This window comes from Camelus ferus, chromosome 10 (genome assembly GCF_009834535.1).
Source record: "Camelus ferus isolate YT-003-E chromosome 10, BCGSAC_Cfer_1.0, whole genome shotgun sequence".
Taxonomy (NCBI): Eukaryota; Metazoa; Chordata; class Mammalia; order Artiodactyla; family Camelidae; genus Camelus; species Camelus ferus.
In genome coordinates, this window is record NC_045705.1 from 30,804,178 (window position 1) to 30,823,656 (window position 19,479).

General features: G+C 50.9%; 2 protein-coding genes across 17 annotated transcripts in view; one reads left to right on the forward strand and one right to left on the reverse strand.

Annotated features, from left to right (window-relative positions):
- ACP2 (acid phosphatase 2, lysosomal) overlaps window positions 1-5,903 on the reverse strand; it is a 14,610-nt gene extending 8,707 nt beyond the window's left edge. For 2 of the 8 annotated variants that reach the window (XR_004323184.1, XR_004323185.1), the window contains exons 1-11: window positions 4,950-5,316; window positions 4,295-4,390; window positions 3,899-3,985; window positions 2,871-3,050; window positions 2,663-2,761; window positions 2,494-2,583; window positions 1,906-2,038; window positions 1,029-1,111; window positions 801-907; window positions 505-680; window positions 259-392 (exon numbers count right to left, since the gene is read on the reverse strand). Coding sequence is in view for 5 of the 8 variants with exons in the window: in XM_032488617.1 (XP_032344508.1) it covers window positions 505-680; window positions 801-907; window positions 1,029-1,111; window positions 1,906-2,038; window positions 2,494-2,583; window positions 2,663-2,761; window positions 2,871-3,050; window positions 3,899-3,985; window positions 4,295-4,390; window positions 4,950-5,063 (1,165 nt within the window). In the remaining 3 variants the exon portion in view is untranslated. Of the gene's footprint in view, window positions 1-258; window positions 393-504; window positions 681-800; window positions 908-1,028; window positions 1,112-1,905; window positions 2,039-2,493; window positions 2,584-2,662; window positions 2,762-2,870; window positions 3,051-3,898; window positions 3,986-4,294; window positions 4,391-4,725; window positions 4,856-4,949; window positions 5,317-5,672 lie in introns of those variants that run through there. The other 6 variants (XM_032488617.1, XR_004323183.1, XM_032488618.1 and 3 more) reach the window with 6 other exon arrangements.
- Window positions 5,295-19,477, forward strand: NR1H3 (nuclear receptor subfamily 1 group H member 3). 9 transcript variants are annotated; one of them, XM_032488612.1, is made up of 11 exons: window positions 5,295-5,313; window positions 11,256-11,371; window positions 12,126-12,205; window positions 12,729-12,917; window positions 13,334-13,600; window positions 13,859-14,067; window positions 14,172-14,351; window positions 14,543-14,642; window positions 17,524-17,637; window positions 17,857-17,951; window positions 18,139-19,477. In XM_032488612.1, exons 3-11 carry the CDS (start codon window positions 12,163-12,165, stop codon window positions 18,283-18,285), a joined length of 1,344 nt encoding a protein of 447 aa, XP_032344503.1. In that variant the 5' UTR covers window positions 5,295-5,313; window positions 11,256-11,371; window positions 12,126-12,162; the 3' UTR covers window positions 18,286-19,477. The 9 variants fall into 9 exon arrangements, with proteins under 9 accessions (XP_032344503.1, XP_032344507.1, XP_032344501.1 ...); XM_032488616.1 differs by lacking the exon at window positions 5,295-5,313 and adding an exon at window positions 10,919-11,039 and having other exon boundaries at window positions 12,131-12,205; XM_032488610.1 differs by lacking the exon at window positions 5,295-5,313 and adding an exon at window positions 10,920-11,039.
- The last annotated feature ends 2 nt before the right edge of the window (window positions 19,478-19,479 follow it).

Genomic DNA, 19,479 nt, shown 5'->3' on the forward strand with positions numbered 1-19,479 from the left:
AGCACAAGTCTGAGAGACGGGGAGGTGAGGAAGCAACACCAGAGTCTAGGCAACTGTTTGAAGGAGTCTACTCTACAAGGGGAGAAAGAAGTGGAGTGGTAGCTGGAGAGAGGTGTGGGCCAAAGAGGCTTTTGTTAGGCTCTGAGATGGGACTGATCCAGCAGAGTGGAAACACTGAGCATCAGGGGTCCGTGTGGAGGTGAGAAGAGACAGACCCAGAGTGTAAGTGGAAGGCTGGCCCAGTGTGGTGGCTCGTACCAGCAAGTAAGCTGGAAGACCTGGTGGCGGGAGAATGAGACGATTTTCTCCAGGTCACTTTGTTTTCTCAGTGGTGTGAGAAGGGGTGTCCGCTGAGGGCGAGGAGTAGGTCTCAGGGTGGAAAGGTGAACAGTCTAGGGACATGAAACAAGATGACAGGAAGTGTGTCCGCTCTCTCGAGACCTGTGGGTATGAAGTGAAAGTTGTCCTGCGACACGGCTGGCAGAGAGGCAGGCAGCAGCTCACCTGTGTCTGCAGTACCGCTTGCCAGCTGGCACTCCTGCTGCCAATCCTTGGGCACGACAGGCTCCGTGAGACGAAGGAAGTCCTGTAGGGGGCAGCGGTGAGGGCAGCCAGGCAGGGTCAGTGGCCAGGGGGCCTTCTTACTCTCGTTCCGAAAGTACATCTCCACTGAGAAATTCCTGAGGGTTCATGGGAGACAAGATGGGAGCTGCTCACCAGGCCAATAACGGGGTCCTCAGGCTGCCCACAGCCACCACGTAAGGTGCCCCTCCTGAGGGCAGACTGGTAGCTCCACTCACCCATTATCTTCCTGGTACAGTTCAAATATGTGGCAGGATGCGTAGGGGGCTTGTTCACCATTGTAGACGTCCAGTGCCATTTGCAGAGCAACCAGAGTGGTGTCGTGCTGTAAGGGAGAAGGGCTCCCCATCAGCACTGCCCACGCCCAGCACTGAAGAGAGAAGAGACCTGAGAAGAGACCCAGCTCCCCGAGGGATGTTAGCAAGCTGGGGAGGGTGGGAGCTTACCGCAGAGTAGACCAGCAGCTTAGGGAGTTGGGAGGTGGTTGCCATCAGGGTCAGGTTCTTCCGTATCTGAGCCAGCAGGACTCCTGAAGGAGAAAAGTCCCCAGTGTCAGTGGCTACAGCCACTCGGTGTTCTCCTGTGGTCCTCTCACCCTCCGACAGTCCTGAGTCTGATCCCCAACACAGAGAACGCTTTAGGTTCATGGCAACCACACAGGGACTCTACAGCATCCCCTGCTGTCTGCAAACTTCCACATTTACAAAAAGAAGCAAGATAAAACAAGGTATCTATTTATAGTTCAACACAGATGGAGAAACCTGCCCATTTATTTATAAATGAGCTACAATAAGGCCCTGCCCATGTTTGAAGACTTATTCCAGCTGGGGATAAATGTCAACTTAAGACTGCTTCAGAGCACACAAGATGCTGACTCCAGGCCAGGGGAACTCTGTCATGTGCAGGCTCTGAAAACTACTGAGATGTCAGAAAGGTTTGCCAGCTGGCACGCCGTTGGGTGCTCAAATCAGGAAACTGGCCTCAGTTATTACTCTCAGCCTTCTTTCAAAGCGGCCCCCAGTGGTCCTCTGGGGATAGGTATTCATTTGAGGAGGGGGAGGGTCCCCTGACACGGGTGAAACTTAAGAATATGAATGGCAGAAATGAGACATGCAAACCTAGTTGTGGTCATACACTGACAAACGTGCTAAGCACTTGGAGAACTGACACTTTGATGACTAACAGGAGAACTAGGGGGATCTGGTCCTGAAAGAGCACAGAACATCTCAGGTAGAGAAGGAAGCACGTGAGAGGCCCAAACAGCAGATTTCTGATGCTGTAGGGTGCTGAGCAGGGGAGTGACATGCTGCTCTTGTCACTCACCCCCCTGCAGCCGGGCCTTTTCTGCCTGCTCGTAGATCCCGAAGAGGAAGCGGAAGCTGAAGTCCTTGAGCCGGCTCAGACGCTGCATGGTTTGGGGCGAGGCCCAGGGCGGCAGGACCAGACTGTGTGTTTGCTGTGTATGGCAGCGGGCAGGTTAGCTCCCCGCCGAGGCCAGAGCCTCTCCCCGGAGCAGCTCCCTTCCCCGGTGGGATGGTGCTTGTGTGTGTGTGTGAGGGGAGGGAGGGGAGAGGCACAGGAGCTAGAACCAGGAGACATGATGGACCGTGTTGAGGCTGCAGGGAACAGGAGAGGAGGCTCGGGCACAAAAAGGATGACTCAGCAGGATGGAGTCAGATACCATGAGAGCTCTGGGTGGAGAGAAGCAGGAACTGCTGACGATCAATAAACTGTTTCCCACTCTGAGGTTCTCCTTCACGCATGAGGGAAGTTCCCTTGTTTCACAAGAGGCGGCTTGCCTGGACCTCCCGTGGGAATGGTATACAAGCGCTGTGATCTACGGGCCCAGTCACCTGGGCCTGCTGAGGTGTGAGAAAAGCAGTCACACCGGGGGACCCTGAGCCAGCTCACCTCACAGAAGAGTGTGTCGTAGACATTCCAGACGGTCTCCAGGGTCAGGTCCGTAAGCCCTGTCTCGTTGGCCACCATATCCAGAAATTGCTACGAAAAACGGATCAGGGAATTGGTCCTGCTCTGGGGGAAAGGGCAGTGTGGTGACCTCCACCTCAGCCCTACTCACTGCATTCTGAATACTCTCATTCTGATACTCTGGTGTCCGCCGGGTCTCATTCTGCAGCTGCTCAAAACGGGGACATGGGCCCAAAGGGAACTTCAGCAGCTGCAGACCGAAGAGGGGACGCAGACGCAGAGAAGGAATCAGGGATCAGCGGGCCAGTGGCCAGAGCTGTCCCTCCCACCATCCCCAGGGAAGGGCTGGCCAGTCTTACCCTGTCTTCGGCAACGGGCACAGTGTGGACGGGGATAGGCTGCCAAGAGATGTTTGGGTTAAAGCGCTGCATCCCGTTGGGAGGGAAGAGTCCAGCCAGGTTGGCCTCAGCACTCATTAGGGTCCGGTCAAAGTCTGTGCTTCGCACATAAACCTGGAGAGATGACAACACGAGCCCCACCTGTGGGGACAGGGTTGGGGAGCTCTGGCCCCTCAGTGGGGCCCCAGTGGAGGACCTGTTCTTGATGGTTACCCAGCAGAATGTGAATCCACCATGCATCTGGCCCTCTCCCTCTCTCTGGCCTTCCCTGTCCCTCTTCCCAGCCAAAGTCCAAACACTCACCTGAGGATTGACTGTCCCCAGCCTGTGAAGAACTTCTTTGGGAATGGTTCTAGTTCAAATGCCCCTCCCAGTCCAAAGTGCTTAGTCAATAAGGCTCTCAGGTCTGTCGGTCTGTCTTCCTGGTTTTATAACCACACCTGTCTTCCTATCTAGGCCAGAGTCCTTGAGGGTAGAAACTATCTCCAATCACAGGCTTATAACAGGCTTAGAGACCAGGAGAGGAAATAAGATAGGAACAGAGATAATTGTGAAAAGGGAGGAAGAAGCTGAGAGGAAGGGCAAGGTCAAGATAGGGCTGGCCCTCAAGGAAACATTAACAACATCTAGAAACAAAGATCATATCTGTATGGTGTACCATTACGTTCAGTGCTAGCATAGTGCCTGGCTCACAATAGTGTGTCTTGGATGGAAAGCCTGAGTTATTTTACAGCATCAGAAACTACTCTGCCAGGCCCTTAAGTCTAAGCTCGGATGCTTGATCAGTTTCGCCTCTTCCCAAGCCAAGCAGGGGCAACTCAGCCTCTAGGGTTTTGTTCTAGACAGCCCTTGGATGTCTTGTCCTGTAGCTGTAACCAAAAATGCATGACAGGAGGCCAGAGTGCTCAGCCTCACCCTTAAGATCCCTGAGGGCAGAGGGTGAAAAGAGCAGATCCCATGCCCCTTGTCTCTCAAGCTCCCAGCCTTACCTCTTGCCGTAGGTAAGAGGTGTTGAGGAAGCCATTGTAGCGCTGTCGCAGAGCCTGGCCCAGCTCCCAGTGTTGGAGCATCCCCTCCTGTGGACAAACCCAAGGGTTAAGAGGCCCAGAAGGAAGAGATGGCTCACAAGTCCCAGAGGGCTTAGCCAATGTTGCTTTCCAAGTTTCTGGCTTGAAGTAGGAGTGGGTTAATCTTATCCCAGAAGTCATTTATTAAGTGCATGGCATGGTATACAACCATTTTGATCTGAGTACACATGAAAGTAAGGTTAAGAAATGTGGTCAGAGTCAGCACCCACAAAGGAAATAGCAGTTTGGTGAGGCCCCAAGTTCTGCAGCCTGCTCTAGAAGTCACTCATCCTGAGGGAGAGCTGGCTTCTGACCTACCTTGGTTAGCTGACCAAACCCCTGGGGCCATTTGTCTTCCTGATGGGGGTCCTTGGGATATGTCTTCACTGGGGAACGGTCTCCATGTCGGTACAGCTGAGGAAAGAAAGTGGTTACCTGCAGTTAGAAGGATGTCCTTGATGCAGACACAGGGCCCCACCTCTGCCCCATGTCGGGAGGTAAGCCTCATCTCTACCCTCTGCAAAAGACCCCAACTCAGAAGTCAGTAACTTCTTCCAGGTTCCAGAGATCCTAACTTGGCTAAGCAATGCCACTTAAGACCATAGCCAAAAAACCAAAGGTACAGATGGGAAAGGAAAAGAGAAAAACAATGCAGATGGTGGGGGAAACTGGAAAAAAATCACCAAAGGCTTCTTTAGAAGTGAGTCTTTTAACCTTTCGACTACATCCCTGTCCCAGGGCAGACTTACCCAACCTATTCCCTGACTTTGAACTCCTTACGCCCTGCGCCCAAGATACCCCAGGGCTTCACAAGAATTCCAACCCCAGGCCCCCAACCCCGCAGGTTAGTCGTCTCCTCCTAAACCAGCTCCTCCAGACCGCTGACCGCAGCAAAGCCCCGCCCCTCCTTCCCCCCGCAGGCCGGTGCCCTCCTAGCGCTGGCGAGCCCTTTGGCGACCCCATGTCTCATTACCAAGGTAACGAAGCGCAGACTCCGGGCCTGGGTAGGTGGCATCACCATCAGGTTCACTCCAAGAAGGAGCTGGAGAAGAGCCGCTCGGCTCCAGCCAAACCGTCTGCCCGCCATCACCTCTGTAGTCTATGCAGCAAAGTGGCTGGAACCCTCGGGGCAGCACTTGCAGCAGCCGCCCGGACGCACCCTTAAGGACACGCCGGAAATACGCTCGCCGCCATCTTGCTAAGGGAGGGGCAGGGGTAGTGGGAGGAGGAATCTGGGAGGGAATTCCTGTAGGAGGTTCGCTATCCGGCGGTGGCGGAGGAGCGTGGGAATGTAGCGCGACCTCGCGCGGCAGAAAGAGCCTTAAGACCTTGTATTGGTAAAGAGAACCCTGAGCTCGGGTTTGCCTCTGCCCGCGGACGCCCGGTACCAGGGTTGGTCTTGTATGGTGGCCGGGAGAGCGAGCTCCCCCTCGGGCTGGAGTGCTGCCGGGGCTAACCCAGAGCTAGAGCGGGTGCAGAACTGGGGCGAGGGGTGGTATAGGGCGCCTCTTTCCACACCTCTGCCTTTGGGTGGAATTTGAGCCTTGGCCTGGCTCTCTTCCCCGGAAGAAGCCTTGTTTGGAGTGCAGGGCACAGCGTGTAAACAGCCCTTTGGCCTCCCTGTGCCCCTGAGGTTGGTCCCAGTCTAGCCTGCTGCTCATGCCCTGAGCAAAGCTTCAGGAACCCTTTCACTTACCCTTCCAGTTCTTTTCCTGCCTTCCCATCCGTTCACTTCTAAGTTTTAGTTAATTAGAATCTCGATGACATGCCTCTTCTCCAAGGAGTTGGGTTGCTCAGACTGCAAAACCAAAGCACTGAATCCCTAGGGGAGGAATTTCAGACCAATGGGGAGATACATAGGAGTAAGGCAAGGGACATATCATAAAGTGAGAGTAGATGGGATTTCTGCAGAATCAGCGGGCCAAGAGGGCCTTGGCATTGACCATTAGGATAAAGGTGCTGCCAGCTTGGCTTTAGTGCTTTGTGATTCTGAGCTAGGAGTGACTCACAGCTCCAGGAGGTCAGATCTTGGGCCCTTGGAATGCTTTGATTCAGATCTGCCCTCTAGTAGCAAATCATCTCAGTTCACTGGAGAAATAAAACCTGATCTGAACATACTGGAGAAAGCAGGGTCATTATCTTGCCCCAGGAGTCCAGATTGAATTATTTACATACACCTCAGGATCTAAACCTTGCTTCCAGAACTGTTATGGAGGAGTGAATAGAAATTGAGAGCTGAAGGATGAGTAGTCAAATAGTTCTTAACCTTCTTATTTAGTCACAAGTCCCTTATGAATCAGATGAAAATTTAGTCCTCTCTCCTCCAGAAAAATGTCTACATACACAAACACACACAAATGGAATTTTGCATATAATCTCAAGAGGCTCATGAAGACCATCGATAGGCGTCATAAATCAGCATCTCTGATGCTCTGATCTAATCTAGCCCCCTTACTTCACAGATAAGAAAACAAACCCAGAGAGAGAAGGTGACTTGTCCAAGGTCACAGTGTAGGAAAATGGATTTGTCAACTGAAAAAAAAAAAAAAAGCACAGCCTAAAAGTTGAGAATTATGTTTTATTTGGTGGACTTTCTGAAGCCTTCAAGCCCCAGAGAAAGCCTCTCAAATAACCCTAAGGGACTATGAAAGGAGCTAGGATATATAGGAGTTTTTGCAACAAAGTCGAAGATAGAAGATAGTTGGAACATCAAAAGATTACTGTTAATTAAAGAAAAGCAGACATTTCAAGGAGTTTAGCACTTTTCTATGTATAGGAAGATGTAAGAATCTGGGCTCATTGAAATCATTCCTTTGATATGCACCTCAGCAATCTAGGGTCAGTATCCTGTGATTTCCCACCTGAGTCTCCTCAGGGTATATCTTCGAGGTGGCTGCAGTGGCTGATGGCTTGATGGTGGGCATCCTGTTTCCATCCTGAGTTCCCTCAGGACTCACCGTTGGGGGTGGCTGCAATGTGGTGGCTTGATGGCTGCAACACCCTTTGTTTACTGATATGGAGGCAACATTTTTCATTCACAGATTGAAACTCAAGTTTTCTGATTTGCAGTCAAATAGTCCTTATAATGGGCTGTTACTCACAGGCTACTCAAACTGCATTGCTATCAGCAGCCCCAAAATATTTTAAATAAAGAGATTTGTAGTAAAGGAAAACTTCTTACATTGGTGGGTTGAGTGGGGCATGGCTAATTGGCAAAATTCTGCATATTAGTGGGAATTTTTTAGTGTTTTATTTTAATATTCCCCTTACTCTCCTTGCAAACTAGCCAGACCATTGTCATTTCAGAATGTAAACCTCGGGTTCTCTAAATTTTGGCAAGTAGAACAAAATCCCTCAAATTCATCTTTTGCCTTTCTTCCCACTTGCTCAAGTATGTCTATATTCTTTGTGCCTCCAAGTATCCCATGTAGAGGGGAATTGATGGAGAAGATATTATTTCAGTTTTTTATAGTGAGAAACAAGCCCAGGAATGGTGAGGATTACACCACACATGGTAGAGCCAAGAGCTGATTTCTTGACCCCCAGTTTCTGCATATTTTCGACCAGATAATTCTGTCTCCACACTTTGGAGACAGAACTAACTACAAATGCAAAAAGAATAGACATGTAGATGGATGGATGGATAGATAGATGGATGGATACATGGGCCTACCTCAGAATAAATAAATCAGAATCTTTGAAAATGAGGCCAAGTTTGGGAATCACTGCTCTACCCTGTGTTGGCAGAAGTGAACCTAAATCCAGGTGAGTTAACTATTTTTCCCATCTGAGGAGGCAGTTCTGTGTAATGGAGAGAGGTGGGTTTTTTTTTTGTTTTGAGTTTGAGCTTTCAAACCAGCTATGCTTGAATTCAAATTTGATATTTGCCTACTTGGTAGTAACCATCTCTTAGGGTTATATATAAGGAGAAATACAATAATACATGTAAATATAAATGTATGTAGTAGGGCCTAATAAATGTTACTTCTTTCCTTTTTGCCATCTATATCATCTCTGACCTCATAGGCCTGGGAAGCAGAAATCCCTGGGTTCTTCTCTATCTTGTGACTGGGAGGTTGGGCAGAAGTCACTTGAGTGGCCTGCAAGATGACCCCCATATTTTGTACCTTTCCAGGATGGTGAAGGAGGGAGCAAGAAGCAGTTGCCTAAGCCCATCCCTGCAAACCACATCTTGTGGCCTGCCTCATGGGAGTGCTCTGGGGGGAGTTACCCAATAGTGTGCAGGACTGTGGGCTAGTAAATGCTCCTATTTTTGCTTCAAGATTCCCCTTGTGGCAAGAAAAAGCCTCTGGAGGTTCTGGAAGTCAGAAATGTGACCTGAAAGGTCCTCAAATGTGGATGTTGCCTCCTCTCGGGGCCAAGAAAACCTAGGAAAGGCCCCCCGGGACTCGGAGGCTTTGGACCTAACACTCCTGTAGGCTGGTGGGACTGTGCCGTGGGCGGGGTCTGGCAAAGTGAGACGTGTGATTCCTACTGCAGATCCCCTGACTACTTGCCCTGGCTTGGGATAGAATTCCTGGGGATTAGTCTCCAGAACCTCTGTGGAGATACTGCCAGTAGGTTTTGGTCTTGCCCCATTTTGTTCTCCCTTCCCCTCTTCATGGGGAGGAGGCTCCTGAACCCCTGTAACCTGAAGGGGTAGCTCCAGCAGTAAAGCACTGCTAATGCTTCCTTCTCCTTTATTTACGAGCAGGCTGGGGCTGACTCCCTGGCGTGGGGGAGATGGCGCCCTGACCTGCTTGGTCAGCAGCTGGCTCTAGCCTGGGTCATAGGGCTCCACATGTAGCTTGTATGTGGTCCTGGGCTGTGGGGAGACTAGACTATCAGGAGAGGGAGTTGAGAATCAAAAGTGAATAAGAGGCTTCTCCTAACTCCCAGAAGATAGGTCATCAGACCCTAGGCCAATGTTCCATCCCACGTTCCTTGTACCCTAGAGTATCAGTGACATCGCCCTGCTGACTCTGCCTCTATGCTGGAGCTTCTGGGAATGGGGAAAGGTGGAGGAGGAAGCTGGATCAATGATGTGGGTACTGGGACAGAACAGTTCCAGTTTTGCAGGGGCTAGAGTCCCTGGTTTCTACTTTCCCAGGACAGCTGGGGCCTTGTGAAAATTGGAGAAAGAACACAAGTAAGATGAATGGAGAGCCTTGTGCTCATGACTCAGAGATGCCCAGACCAGGGTGGGGGCCTTGTCAGGGGACAACCTTGTGATGAGAGGGAACAAGAGCAAAAACTGGAGGCAGAACTTTGAGATGGGGGGGTGTCAGAGGGGCTTTTCTGAAATGTGAAAATGAATACATGGGCAGATTTTGCAACACCACCCAGCCTGCTGTCTTCTCAAGTCTCTGCTCCCCAACCCCCTACACATTCCCCCTGCCCCACCCTGTGCTTCCTCCCATCTTTCACCAAGCTCCTTTCTATTTCTGCTTTCCCAGCCTTCTATCCTGTCCACCCCACCCCATCCACTCTTTCCTTGTTCCCTCTCTTTTCCTCTTCCCTGGTGCCCTGTTCATCTCTGTTTCGATCCCTCTGGCTGCCTGCCCTGGCCCCCTGTCCTTCTGTGCTTTAATGTGGGACCCATGGGAACTGGAGTTCACAGCAAAACAGGAAGAGCCTGTGAGCAGGAAACTGGGAGTGGGGCAGGGTGGGGGAACAACCAGCAGTAACCTCAGCTCCTTGCCTCCCACATCTGGACTGAAGCATCCCCAGGGCTCTCTGCCTCTCCCACTGCAGCCCACTAGCCCTGGCTTCTTCCATCTCAGCACTTCACTGGTCCAGAAGACCTGAGAGGCAACAAGACAGGAATATCCTGGACTCTGACACAGGAGAAAGAAAGAGCACAGGGACTTGAGTGAGGACATCTGGATTCTGATCCCAGCTTTGTCACTAATTATGTGTGGTCTTGGAAGAGGCTCTCCCACGAGCTCAGTGTTATTGTACCTTCCCTCCCTCCCTCCCTCCTGGGGCTGCTCTGAGGACCAGAAAAGATGGTGAAGGGTTTGTATATGGAAGCAAGCACTGGAAGGTTAACAATGTACAGATTCAAGGTGCTGGATACCCATAGCTAAAAGGATTGGGAGGTTAATTATTGCTATAATTTCTTGTACTCTTACTATGTGCCATACATTGTGCTCTGATATATTGTTTAATTCTTAAGACAACCTTATGTGGCAAAAAACATTATTATCCCCATTTTAAAGATAGGAAAACAGGTTCAGAGACATTAAGTAACTTGCCTAATCAAGATCATACAGCAAATAAGAGGCAGAGGCAAAGCCAGGATTTCAACCCAAAATCTGAGCTCAGAGCCCAAACACTAAAGCAACTGTGATGCTAAGATGAAACTGACTAGAGCTAACAAGTATAGGATAGAAGAGGATCATATAATTTTTGTTTACTTATTCATTCAACAAACAGGACCACAGTACCTACTCTGTTGTCTACTCTATGCCACGGGTGATAAAATCAATAAAATGAGGTGTCTGCCTTAAGGGATGGATCTCATGTTCCAGGCAACAGAGCAGGAAGGCATGGCTATAGTCTCAGTAGATGCTGGACAGAGCCTGCCAGCACTTCTGAAGAAATCTTCCCCCGGATGAGGGAGACTGCTTACCCTCTCAGGCCCACCATCCTGGGTGTCATCCAGCCCTATGGTCTCCACACCCGACCCAGTCCCAGACCATGCATTGCTGTAGCGACTTCTTACCGGACCCTCCTCCCTTCTCTGTGGCCCCCGCAGGGTACCCACATTCAGAGACTCCCCGGAAGGCCCAGCACCTGCCTGTCTCCACCCCTGGAATTATACCAGCTTGACTGAGGCCTGGGGCTAGTGGGGAGAGTTTCTTGGCCCCTTTCCAGAGGCAGGGGAGGAGGACAAAGGCTGGGAAAGCAGACTGAGGCTCGGTGTCGCAATTCCGGGCAGTCCTGGGACCTTTGCTCCGCGAGGTGTCTGTGGAGGGGAGGGAACGACTCGAGGCTGCCGGGAGTAGGGCGGGGGTGCCCGGGAGGCATTCCTCTGTAAAAGCAGCTTAGAGCCGCCAGGGTGAGGAGAGGAAGGGGAGAGCCGCGGGAGCCGGCTGGTCTGCAGGGAAATGCGGCTGTCAGGGTTGGGGGTAGGGGCCCGGGTGGCGCTGGGCCTAAGGGGTGGCCGGCCGGCAGGGGGCGGAGTCAGCGCGGTGGGGAAGCGGTCGTGGGCGGGGGCTAGGAGGCCAGGGCTCCGGTCGGTCGGCTCCGGGCTCCTGGCCCCTCTCTTGCTCAGCTCCGGCTACCCGGCCGCCCCGAGGCCTGTGGACGAGGGACTGCACCATCCTCCTCTCCCAGCAAGGGGGCTCCAGAGACTGCCCCAGCCAGGAAGTCTAGCGGCCTGGGCACTCGGTGGGTCTGCTCCTCAGCACTGGCCTGGGGCTGTGTGTGTGTGTCTGGGGTGGGGGTGGGGGTGTCCTATGGATTTAGAAAGGGGTCTCTGGGGAGAGGGGAAGTATGATGATGGTGTTGGAAGCTCAGGTAGCTACAGCATTCTATTTAAGTCCAAGAATAACTTCTGAGGGGGTAAGGGGAAAGAAGTTCTGTATGTGATTTGGGGTGATTCCCGGAGGCAAGAGTTCTGTCCTGGGACCCTGGAAAGTGGCAGGAGTGAGGTTGTCTAACAACGGGCACGTTTCACTTGGTGGAGGGAGCCTCGGTCACATGTTCTGGTTCTGCCCAATTTTGGCTGTTCCCAGTGCTAGAGTGAGGGGGAAGGGGCTCTGACAGAAGCGGGGCAGATGTGGCAAACATTTCCTGACACCCTGGAGGGGACCTGGGGAGAAAAGGTGGCATGGTAGCCAAGAGCTTAGACTTTGGGGTCACAGAGACCAGAGCTGGAGTCTTGGCTCTACCACTGCCTAACTGTGTGGCCCTAGGCTATTTTCTCAATGTCTTCGAACCCCAGTTTCCTCATCTGTAAAGTGGGCTTAAGAATAGCCCTGACCTCATAGAGATATTGTGAGGAAGGCATGGAGAATCTTAGCACAGGCTGACACATACATGGCAAGTAAACGTTAGCTGCTATCTTAGTACAGATAAAAGGCAGGATTAGGAGGGGAAGGAGCCCAGTTCTGGAAGAGTATAACCTGGGTCATTCCTGCAGGACAGCCCCTTGGTAATGTCCAGGGCTCCAGGAAGAGATGTCCTTGTGGCTGGAGGCCCCTGTGCCTGATGTAACTCCTGGTAAGCTCCTTCACTCCAGCCCTCTCCCCTAAGTCCAGGCCCCAGCTCCTCTTCTCCCGCAGGAATCAGCTTCCTTTACTCGCTGCCTTCTACCCTCCCCTGGAAAGCAGTCCAGAGCTGTTCTTGGTATTGCTTGCCTCCTGCTCAGACCACCTCTGCGCTCGTTGTGGTGCCTGGTCCTTGGAGATACTGGTCTGTCCTTCTCAATCTGAGCTTGCTCCTGGGGAGACTTGGCATGTCCAATGCTTACCCAGCTTGGCTTTCAAGAGTTCTGTCTGATCTGTGGGATGGATGCACTTCAGCCCCCCAAGGGAACAAAAGTTAACATCCTCATTTAAGGTACTGAGGTACAGGGCACTACAAGTGACTAGCTCTAGAGCCCACTCAAACCTTAGGGTCCCAGAGCCGGAGCCAACATTTTGCTGCCCTCTACGGGTGGAGATAAGTTTGCAGTTTCCCAGGAGAAGGTTGGAGAAAGAACCGGGACCTGAGACCCACCTTGTGTCTCTCTTTCGGGGTTCAGACTCTGCAGCAGAGCTGTGGGAGCCAGGTGCACAAGATGCAAGCAGCCAGCCTCTGGGAGGCAGCAACTGCATCATCAGTGAGGAAGCCAGCATGCCCCAATCTTCTGGGGGCGCTTCGAGGGTGGGGCTGGAGGCGACAGAGCCCACAGCACTGCTTCCTGGGGTGGAGGCCCCTCCAGAGGCCACAGGTGAGGAGTTGTTGGATTTGGAGGAGGTAGGGGCCCCTGGATCTGGGAGGGGTACCTTCAGGGCTCTTTACCGTATAAGATCATGATTCAGTCCAAAGGCTTTGGAGTCAACTAGACCTAAGTGATCTCAGTGTAAATTTTGTTTCTATCTTAGGCCTTTCTGAGCTTCAGTTTCCTTATTTGCAAAATGGAAATAATAAGAGTACCTATCTCTTAAGGTTGTCGTAAGATCAGTGCATATAAACACAGTACCTAGGACATAATAGTACTTGGCATGAGAGAACTACTTTCTTAGAATAGAGACTAGACTGCGCATAATGAAGTGAATGAAGGTCACTGCGTGCTCAGGGCAGTGGCCAAGTGGGCACCAAGCTTTTTCCCTGAAGAAGAACATGAAGGCTCTTCCCTGTATCCAGAGCTCCGTCCACAAAAGCGGAAAAAGGGGCCAGCCCCCAAAATGCTGGGGAACGAGCTGTGCAGTGTATGTGGGGACAAGGCCTCTGGCTTCCATTACAACGTGCTGAGCTGCGAGGGCTGCAAGGGATTCTTCCGCCGCAGCGTCATCAAAGGGGCACGCTACGTCTGCCACAGCGGGGGCCACTGCCCCATGGACACCTATATGCGTCGAAAGTGCCAGGAGTGCCGCCTTCGCAAATGCCGCCAGGCTGGCATGCGGGAGGAGTGTGAGTGTCTGGGGGCCAGAGCAGGAGTGGGGGTGCTTTAGGCTGATGGGAAAGAGAGGATGTGGGGGTGCCAGGGTCTGAGGGCAGACAGGCAGCTGAGCCTGTGGGGCCTTCCTCCACAGCTCATAAGTGAGGATTAAAATCTCTTTCTTGTCTTTACCCAATACTCTCTGCTTTTCTGGAACCTCAAACCATCCCTCTGCCCCATCCCTGCTTCCTGTCTCCCCCTCCCCTCCTCACATCTGGCTCTGTCCTTAGGCGTCCTGTCAGAAGAACAGATCCGATTGAAGAAACTGAAGCGGCAAGAGGAGGAACAGGCTCAGGCCACATCCGTGCCCCCGAGGGCTTCCTCACCTCCCCAAGTCCTGCCCCAGCTCAGCCCAGAGCAGCTGGGCATGATTGAGAAGCTGGTGGCTGCTCAGCAGCAGTGTAACAGACGCTCCTTTTCTGATCAGCTTCGAGTCACGGTACAGGAGGGACCTGGGGAAAGGTAGCTGTGCCATAAGCAAGTCGGTTTCTTTATATCTGGCTCAGAGTGGTTTGTTTTTTCTCTCCCTGCCATTCTGGGTAGCCTTGGCCCATGGCACCAGATCCCCAGAGCCGGGAGGCCCGTCAGCAACGCTTTGCCCACTTCACTGAGCTGGCCATCGTCTCTGTGCAGGAGATTGTTGATTTTGCCAAACAGTTGCCGGGCTTCCTGCAGCTCAGCCGGGAGGACCAGATCGCCCTCCTGAAGACCTCTGCAATTGAGGTGGCTGGCATGGCCGAGGGTGAAGGGAGGATCAGAGCGGGCTGTCTGGTCTGTGGGAGGGGCCTTTAGACAAACAGCTGGGAAACCACATCCATTGGGAAGCAGGGATGAGGGGCTTGACCTTTCCTTGAAGGTGCCAGGCCAAGAGTAGCCTGCCAAGTCCTTTTTTGAGGTCTGCTACTTGTATGCAGGTTATGCTTCTGGAGACATCTCGGAGGTACAACCCTGGGAGTGAGAGTATTACCTTCCTCAAGGATTTCAGTTATAACCGAGAAGACTTTGCTAAAGCAGGTGAGAACTGAGATCACAAAGGTATTGGGTCAGATGAACAAGATGCTTTTTGTCATGGGGCCGATAGTGACTACAGAGCTATAGGCCCAGGGTTTGAGTGGCTGTAAAGGGAAGGCTCCACTGTGTTCACAAGACAGAGAGTTGAAGTCCTGAAAGGCCTGCCTCCCTTAACTGCCCCCAATGCCTCTGTTGCATTAGGCGAGTGGTTCTCAAACTATTCCCAGGAACCTGATGTGGGGGCAGTTTCCATGAAAGTGCCCCCTTAGGAGAAATAAAGAGGCACAGGCATGTCCTTCATCTTAACTTTAGCTAAACAAGAAGCTCCATTTAAATCTGTATTGTATATTGTGCTTTTGCATTACATTTTGCTTGAGGGAAAGATTTTACAACTAGGGGAAAAAAAAAAAAGCTTGAAAACCTCACCAAGCCTTTCAGCAATCAGTGATGAAAAATCTTTCTCAGATATGCATGTTCTTTAAGGATCAGGTGGACTGATTTCCTCCTTTTCTTTTCTTTCTTTCTTTTTTTTTTTTTTTTTTTTTTTACAATGTATCAGTTTCTAGTGTACACCATAATGTTTCAGTCATCCATATACATACATATATTCATTTTCATATTCTTTTTCATTATAGGATACTATAAGATATTGAATACAGTTCCCTGTGCTATATAGTAGAAACTTGTTTATCTATTTTATATATAGTAGTTAGTATCTGCATGATTTCCTCCTTTTTAATTGCTCTTTCTGAGGAGCCATGGAATTGGAGTTAAACATGGTAGACATGTCCAGATGCGGCAGTTTTAGGATAAGAGTGAACACTTCTATCCCCATCCTGGACCTGGAGTACTTTCCCCAGGAAGTAGTTCACAATGCTGTTCTCTATCTGATACTTGCTTGCAGGCTAAGCAGTGTTGGTTTCCTTGTATTCGATTACTAGTGATGTTTGAGTTATGGGAGCACGGCTGGGAAAGGATGGAAGGCTGAAGGTGTTTTGGAGGGTCATGGCTGAGGCTGAACGAGAGACTGAGAGATTTAACACCTGAGTGAGTGGGTCTGTAAAATATGGCTGATGCTGACTCCATTCTCAGGTTTGGAGAATCCTGGTCTCCAGGGCAGAGCTCACAAAGGTTTCCAGTGACTCAGGCCAGCTCTTGTCCTATCACAGGCCACCCAGTGAGCTTTCTAGGTAGGTCTCCCTTAGCTATAGGGCACATCAGGGCTGTGTTAGCACCTCTTGCCTTCTGTAGGGCCAGGTGTACTGCCTGAATGTATAGGCACATAATAGGAATGATGTGATGAATTTTTCCAGCTTTAAAAGCCCAGTCCTGCCCCCTTTCTCTACCCAACCGCCTCTTCTCCAGATGGTTAATATCCCAGTCCTTCTTAACCGCAGCCTTCTCCTTCATAACATCCTCCTTTCTGCATCCTTCCCTGTTCTCACATCGGCTTGTTCCTTCAGCACTTGAGGACTTGTGCCATCTGAATCTGTACCTTTTTATAGATTCAATTATATCAGTGGTTTTTATGTCATCACATATGTCTTTCATTTTCATTTTGTCAGTAGGGTCTTGGGGAGAAGGGACAGAGGTGCTTTTTGGTCAGGGCTCCCTCCTGCTCTTCATCCACTACCATATGCTACATGTGTGGATGACTCACGGTGTGAACTGATGGCACTGGAGGCGTTCACAGCAAGCAGGAGCAGACCCTCGCAGGCGGCGCAACTCTAGAACCTGCTCGTCCTCTCTGTACAAGGGTCTGTTCAACACAATTCAAGGCTCAATACTTCACCAAGAAATGCTTTCTAAATGGGGCTTGTTCAGTAAATAGATCAACATACACTTGATAAACATTGGGGTGAAAGTACAGGAAGTGACTAATCAAGAAGTCTCGAATGGAAAAGTTAGCAGATGGTTGCTAAAAGAAGTCTGAGAAAGCCGAGGGGACAGTGTGGGGCGGGGAGACTTTGACAGTGCCTATGGGAAAGCTGTTCTTTAGATGTCACCACTTCAGGTCGTGGTTTATTGAACTTCAGCCTCCTCAGTGAGAAGGCTGGTTCTATTTTTTTTAATGTATTATTTATTTAACAAACACTTACATGTTAGTCACTATATGTGCCACTTATTAGTCTAAGGACCCATTATGAGGTAGGTACTATTATTATCTCCATCCTAGAGATGGGAAAACCAAGGCCCAGAGAGCTTAAATAACTTACCCAAGGTCACACAGCCTAGTAAATGGTAGAGCCATGACTCAAACCCAGGGAGTCCAATGTCAGCATCCACACCCTCAACCACATTGCTCTGTTTCCCCTGTGATGTGAAACATGAAATGTATCATTAGTATTCAAACAAGTAAGGCCAATTGCCAGTGAAGAAGTCTTTTTATAAACAAATATAAGGGTTGCCTCTATTTCTAGTAATGTGAGGCTTTCAAGAATCCTAATAAGAATTCTAACAGAATTATTATTTATTTAATTCAGGACCTCCTATATGCTGGGCACAGGGGAAAGTGCTCCGTATGCTTTATCATTTAACCATCACAACAGTTTTTTTTTTAAATTGAAGTATAGTCAGTTTACAATGTGTCAATTTCTGGTGTACAGCTTAATGTTTCAGTCATACATATACATGCACATATTCGTTTTTATATTTTTCATTATAGGTTACTACATGATATTGAACATAGATAGCTCCCTGTACACAGCAGTTTAATAAGTTCAGATATGATTCCCGTCTCACAGATGAGGCTTAGAGAGGTTAACAAACTTGCTCAAGGTTACACAGCAGAGCTCGGAGACTTCTTACTGAGTTCCTGGTAGTTTCCTAAATTGAGCAAAGCTGCCCATGCCACACACTCCAGCCTCTCTTCCTCCCTCCCTAGGGCTGCAGGTGGAGTTCATCAACCCCATCTTTGAGTTCTCCAGAGCCATGAATGAGCTGCAGCTAAATGATGCTGAGTTTGCCTTGCTCATTGCCATCAGCATCTTCTCTGCAGGTGAGGAAGAGGGGCAAGAGGGAAAATTGAGCAAGAGACTTGCATCAAAGAGGGCTGTAGGCCTCATCAGGCAGGAATCATGGGGGTGGAGGCCCTTGCTGTGCTACTTTGGGATGGGAGAGGTTGGGTAGGGCATGTCCCTATTTTGTGGTTGTGATTTGGGGTATGGAAGTAAGACCCTGGCCAGACCTGCTACTCAACTTTGTTGGTGACCTATAGACCGGCCCAACGTGCAGGACCAGCTCCAGGTAGAGAGGCTGCAACACACATATGTGGAGGCCCTGCATGCCTACGTCTCCATCCACCACCCCCATGTGAGTCTCCCCACCATTCCCCTTTTCCTGCTCTCATAGGCTTATCCCCTGACATTCCTACTTGCCCTTCAAGAATCCCTCCCTGACTACATTGTGCACAGACAATTCTCTGCCTCTCCTACAACTCCCCTACCATTGCCCCTCTTCCCTGGGGAGAGACAAAGGCTGTACTTGTCTTCTTTCCCAGGACCGACTGATGTTCCCACGGATGCTAATGAAACTAGTGAGCCTCCGGACACTGAGCAGCGTCCACTCAGAGCAAGTGTTTGCACTGCGCCTGCAGGACAAAAAGCTTCCCCCACTCCTCTCTGAGATCTGGGATGTGCATGAATGACTGTTCTTCCCCTGTATCTTCTGTTTTCTGGGCTGGATGGCTGAGGACTAGTGGCTGCCTCCTAGAGGTGGAGCCAACTGAGAAGGGCAAACATTCCTGAGGGCTGGGCAAAGGAGATCCTCACGTGGCATTAAAGGAGAGTCAAAGGGTTGGGAGTTTTGTGGCTGCTGGGTAGTGGAGACCCTGCTAAAACAATGCTCCCTGTGAAGACTGTACTAACCCGGCCAAATGGCTGAACCTGGGGGCCACTTTGCACAAGGTTCTCCAGGGCCCTGCCCATCCTGCCTCTACCACTTCCTGTTTTCCCCACAGGGCCCCAAGAGAAATTCTCCACTGTCACACTGCGGCTTGGCCAAAAATGCCTCAAGGCTGCCTCACTGATAGGTCTGGCACTGTTTGTACAGGAAGACCAAAATGAATACAGAATGAGAGAAACCAATTTCTGGAATGGGGGTGGGGGCCCGGGAATAGAGGAGGGAAGCCTGTGTCTTTTAGGATCTGCCTCCAGACTCAGAGGAGGGAGACAAGTCACAAGTGACAGCCTTGGCAGTGAGAGGGGGACCTCCTTTTACTAGCCCCATTGCTCCATAAGGGTCAATGAAATGCTGAGGCGAAGATGCCCCCTCCCAGTTCGATGATCCAGTTCGATCCTGTTGGAGGTGGGTGTTGGATTTTCCGAACTAATGCCACAGTCTCGCACCTGTGTTCGTGCCCGCGTAGTCTTGGTTTTTCCGTTGACATCTGAAAAAGAAGGAACAAAAGTCCTACCACTCGGCCCGCAGGCCCTGTGGGACAGGAAGAAAAGTCCCCTGAGGCCAAGGGGGACTGCCCTGTCTCCGGCTTAGCCTCTCCTAAGGACTGGACTCCATTTCCCAGCGAGCACCACGGCGCCGCTCACGCCCCCTTCCTTGGAGCGCGCCCGTGTAGGTGACTCCGAGGCAGCGCCTTCCGGCCACAAGTCCCCCCGCCGCCCCTGAATTGGTAGGCCCCACCGCCGCGGCCGCCTGCTTTCCTGCCTTGGCGGCTGGGCACTTCCAAAGCGAGAGCGGGGGGAGGGAGGTGAGGTGAAGGGGGGAGGTCCAGAAGGTCTCAGGGGCAGCTTATCTTGAGAAGTCGCTTCCAGGTTACTCCACACTTCATCGAAATGGGCTCTATTACCGTGTCGAATTAAAATCTGTTTGCACAACCTAAACA

What these genes read in the sequence shown, in the direction of transcription:
- NR1H3 (XM_032488612.1), top strand. Translation starts at nt 12,163, where the DNA reads ATGTCCTTGTGGCTGGAGGCCCCTGTGCCTGATGTAACTCCTG. An exon ending in GGCTGGCATGCGGGAGGAGT is followed by an intron (nt 13,601 to 13,858) that starts GTGAGTGTCTGG and finishes CTCTGTCCTTAG; the next exon opens with GCGTCCTGTCAGAAGAACAG. An exon ending in TCTCCATCCACCACCCCCAT is followed by an intron (nt 17,952 to 18,138) that starts GTGAGTCTCCCC and finishes CTTCTTTCCCAG; the next exon opens with GACCGACTGATGTTCCCACG.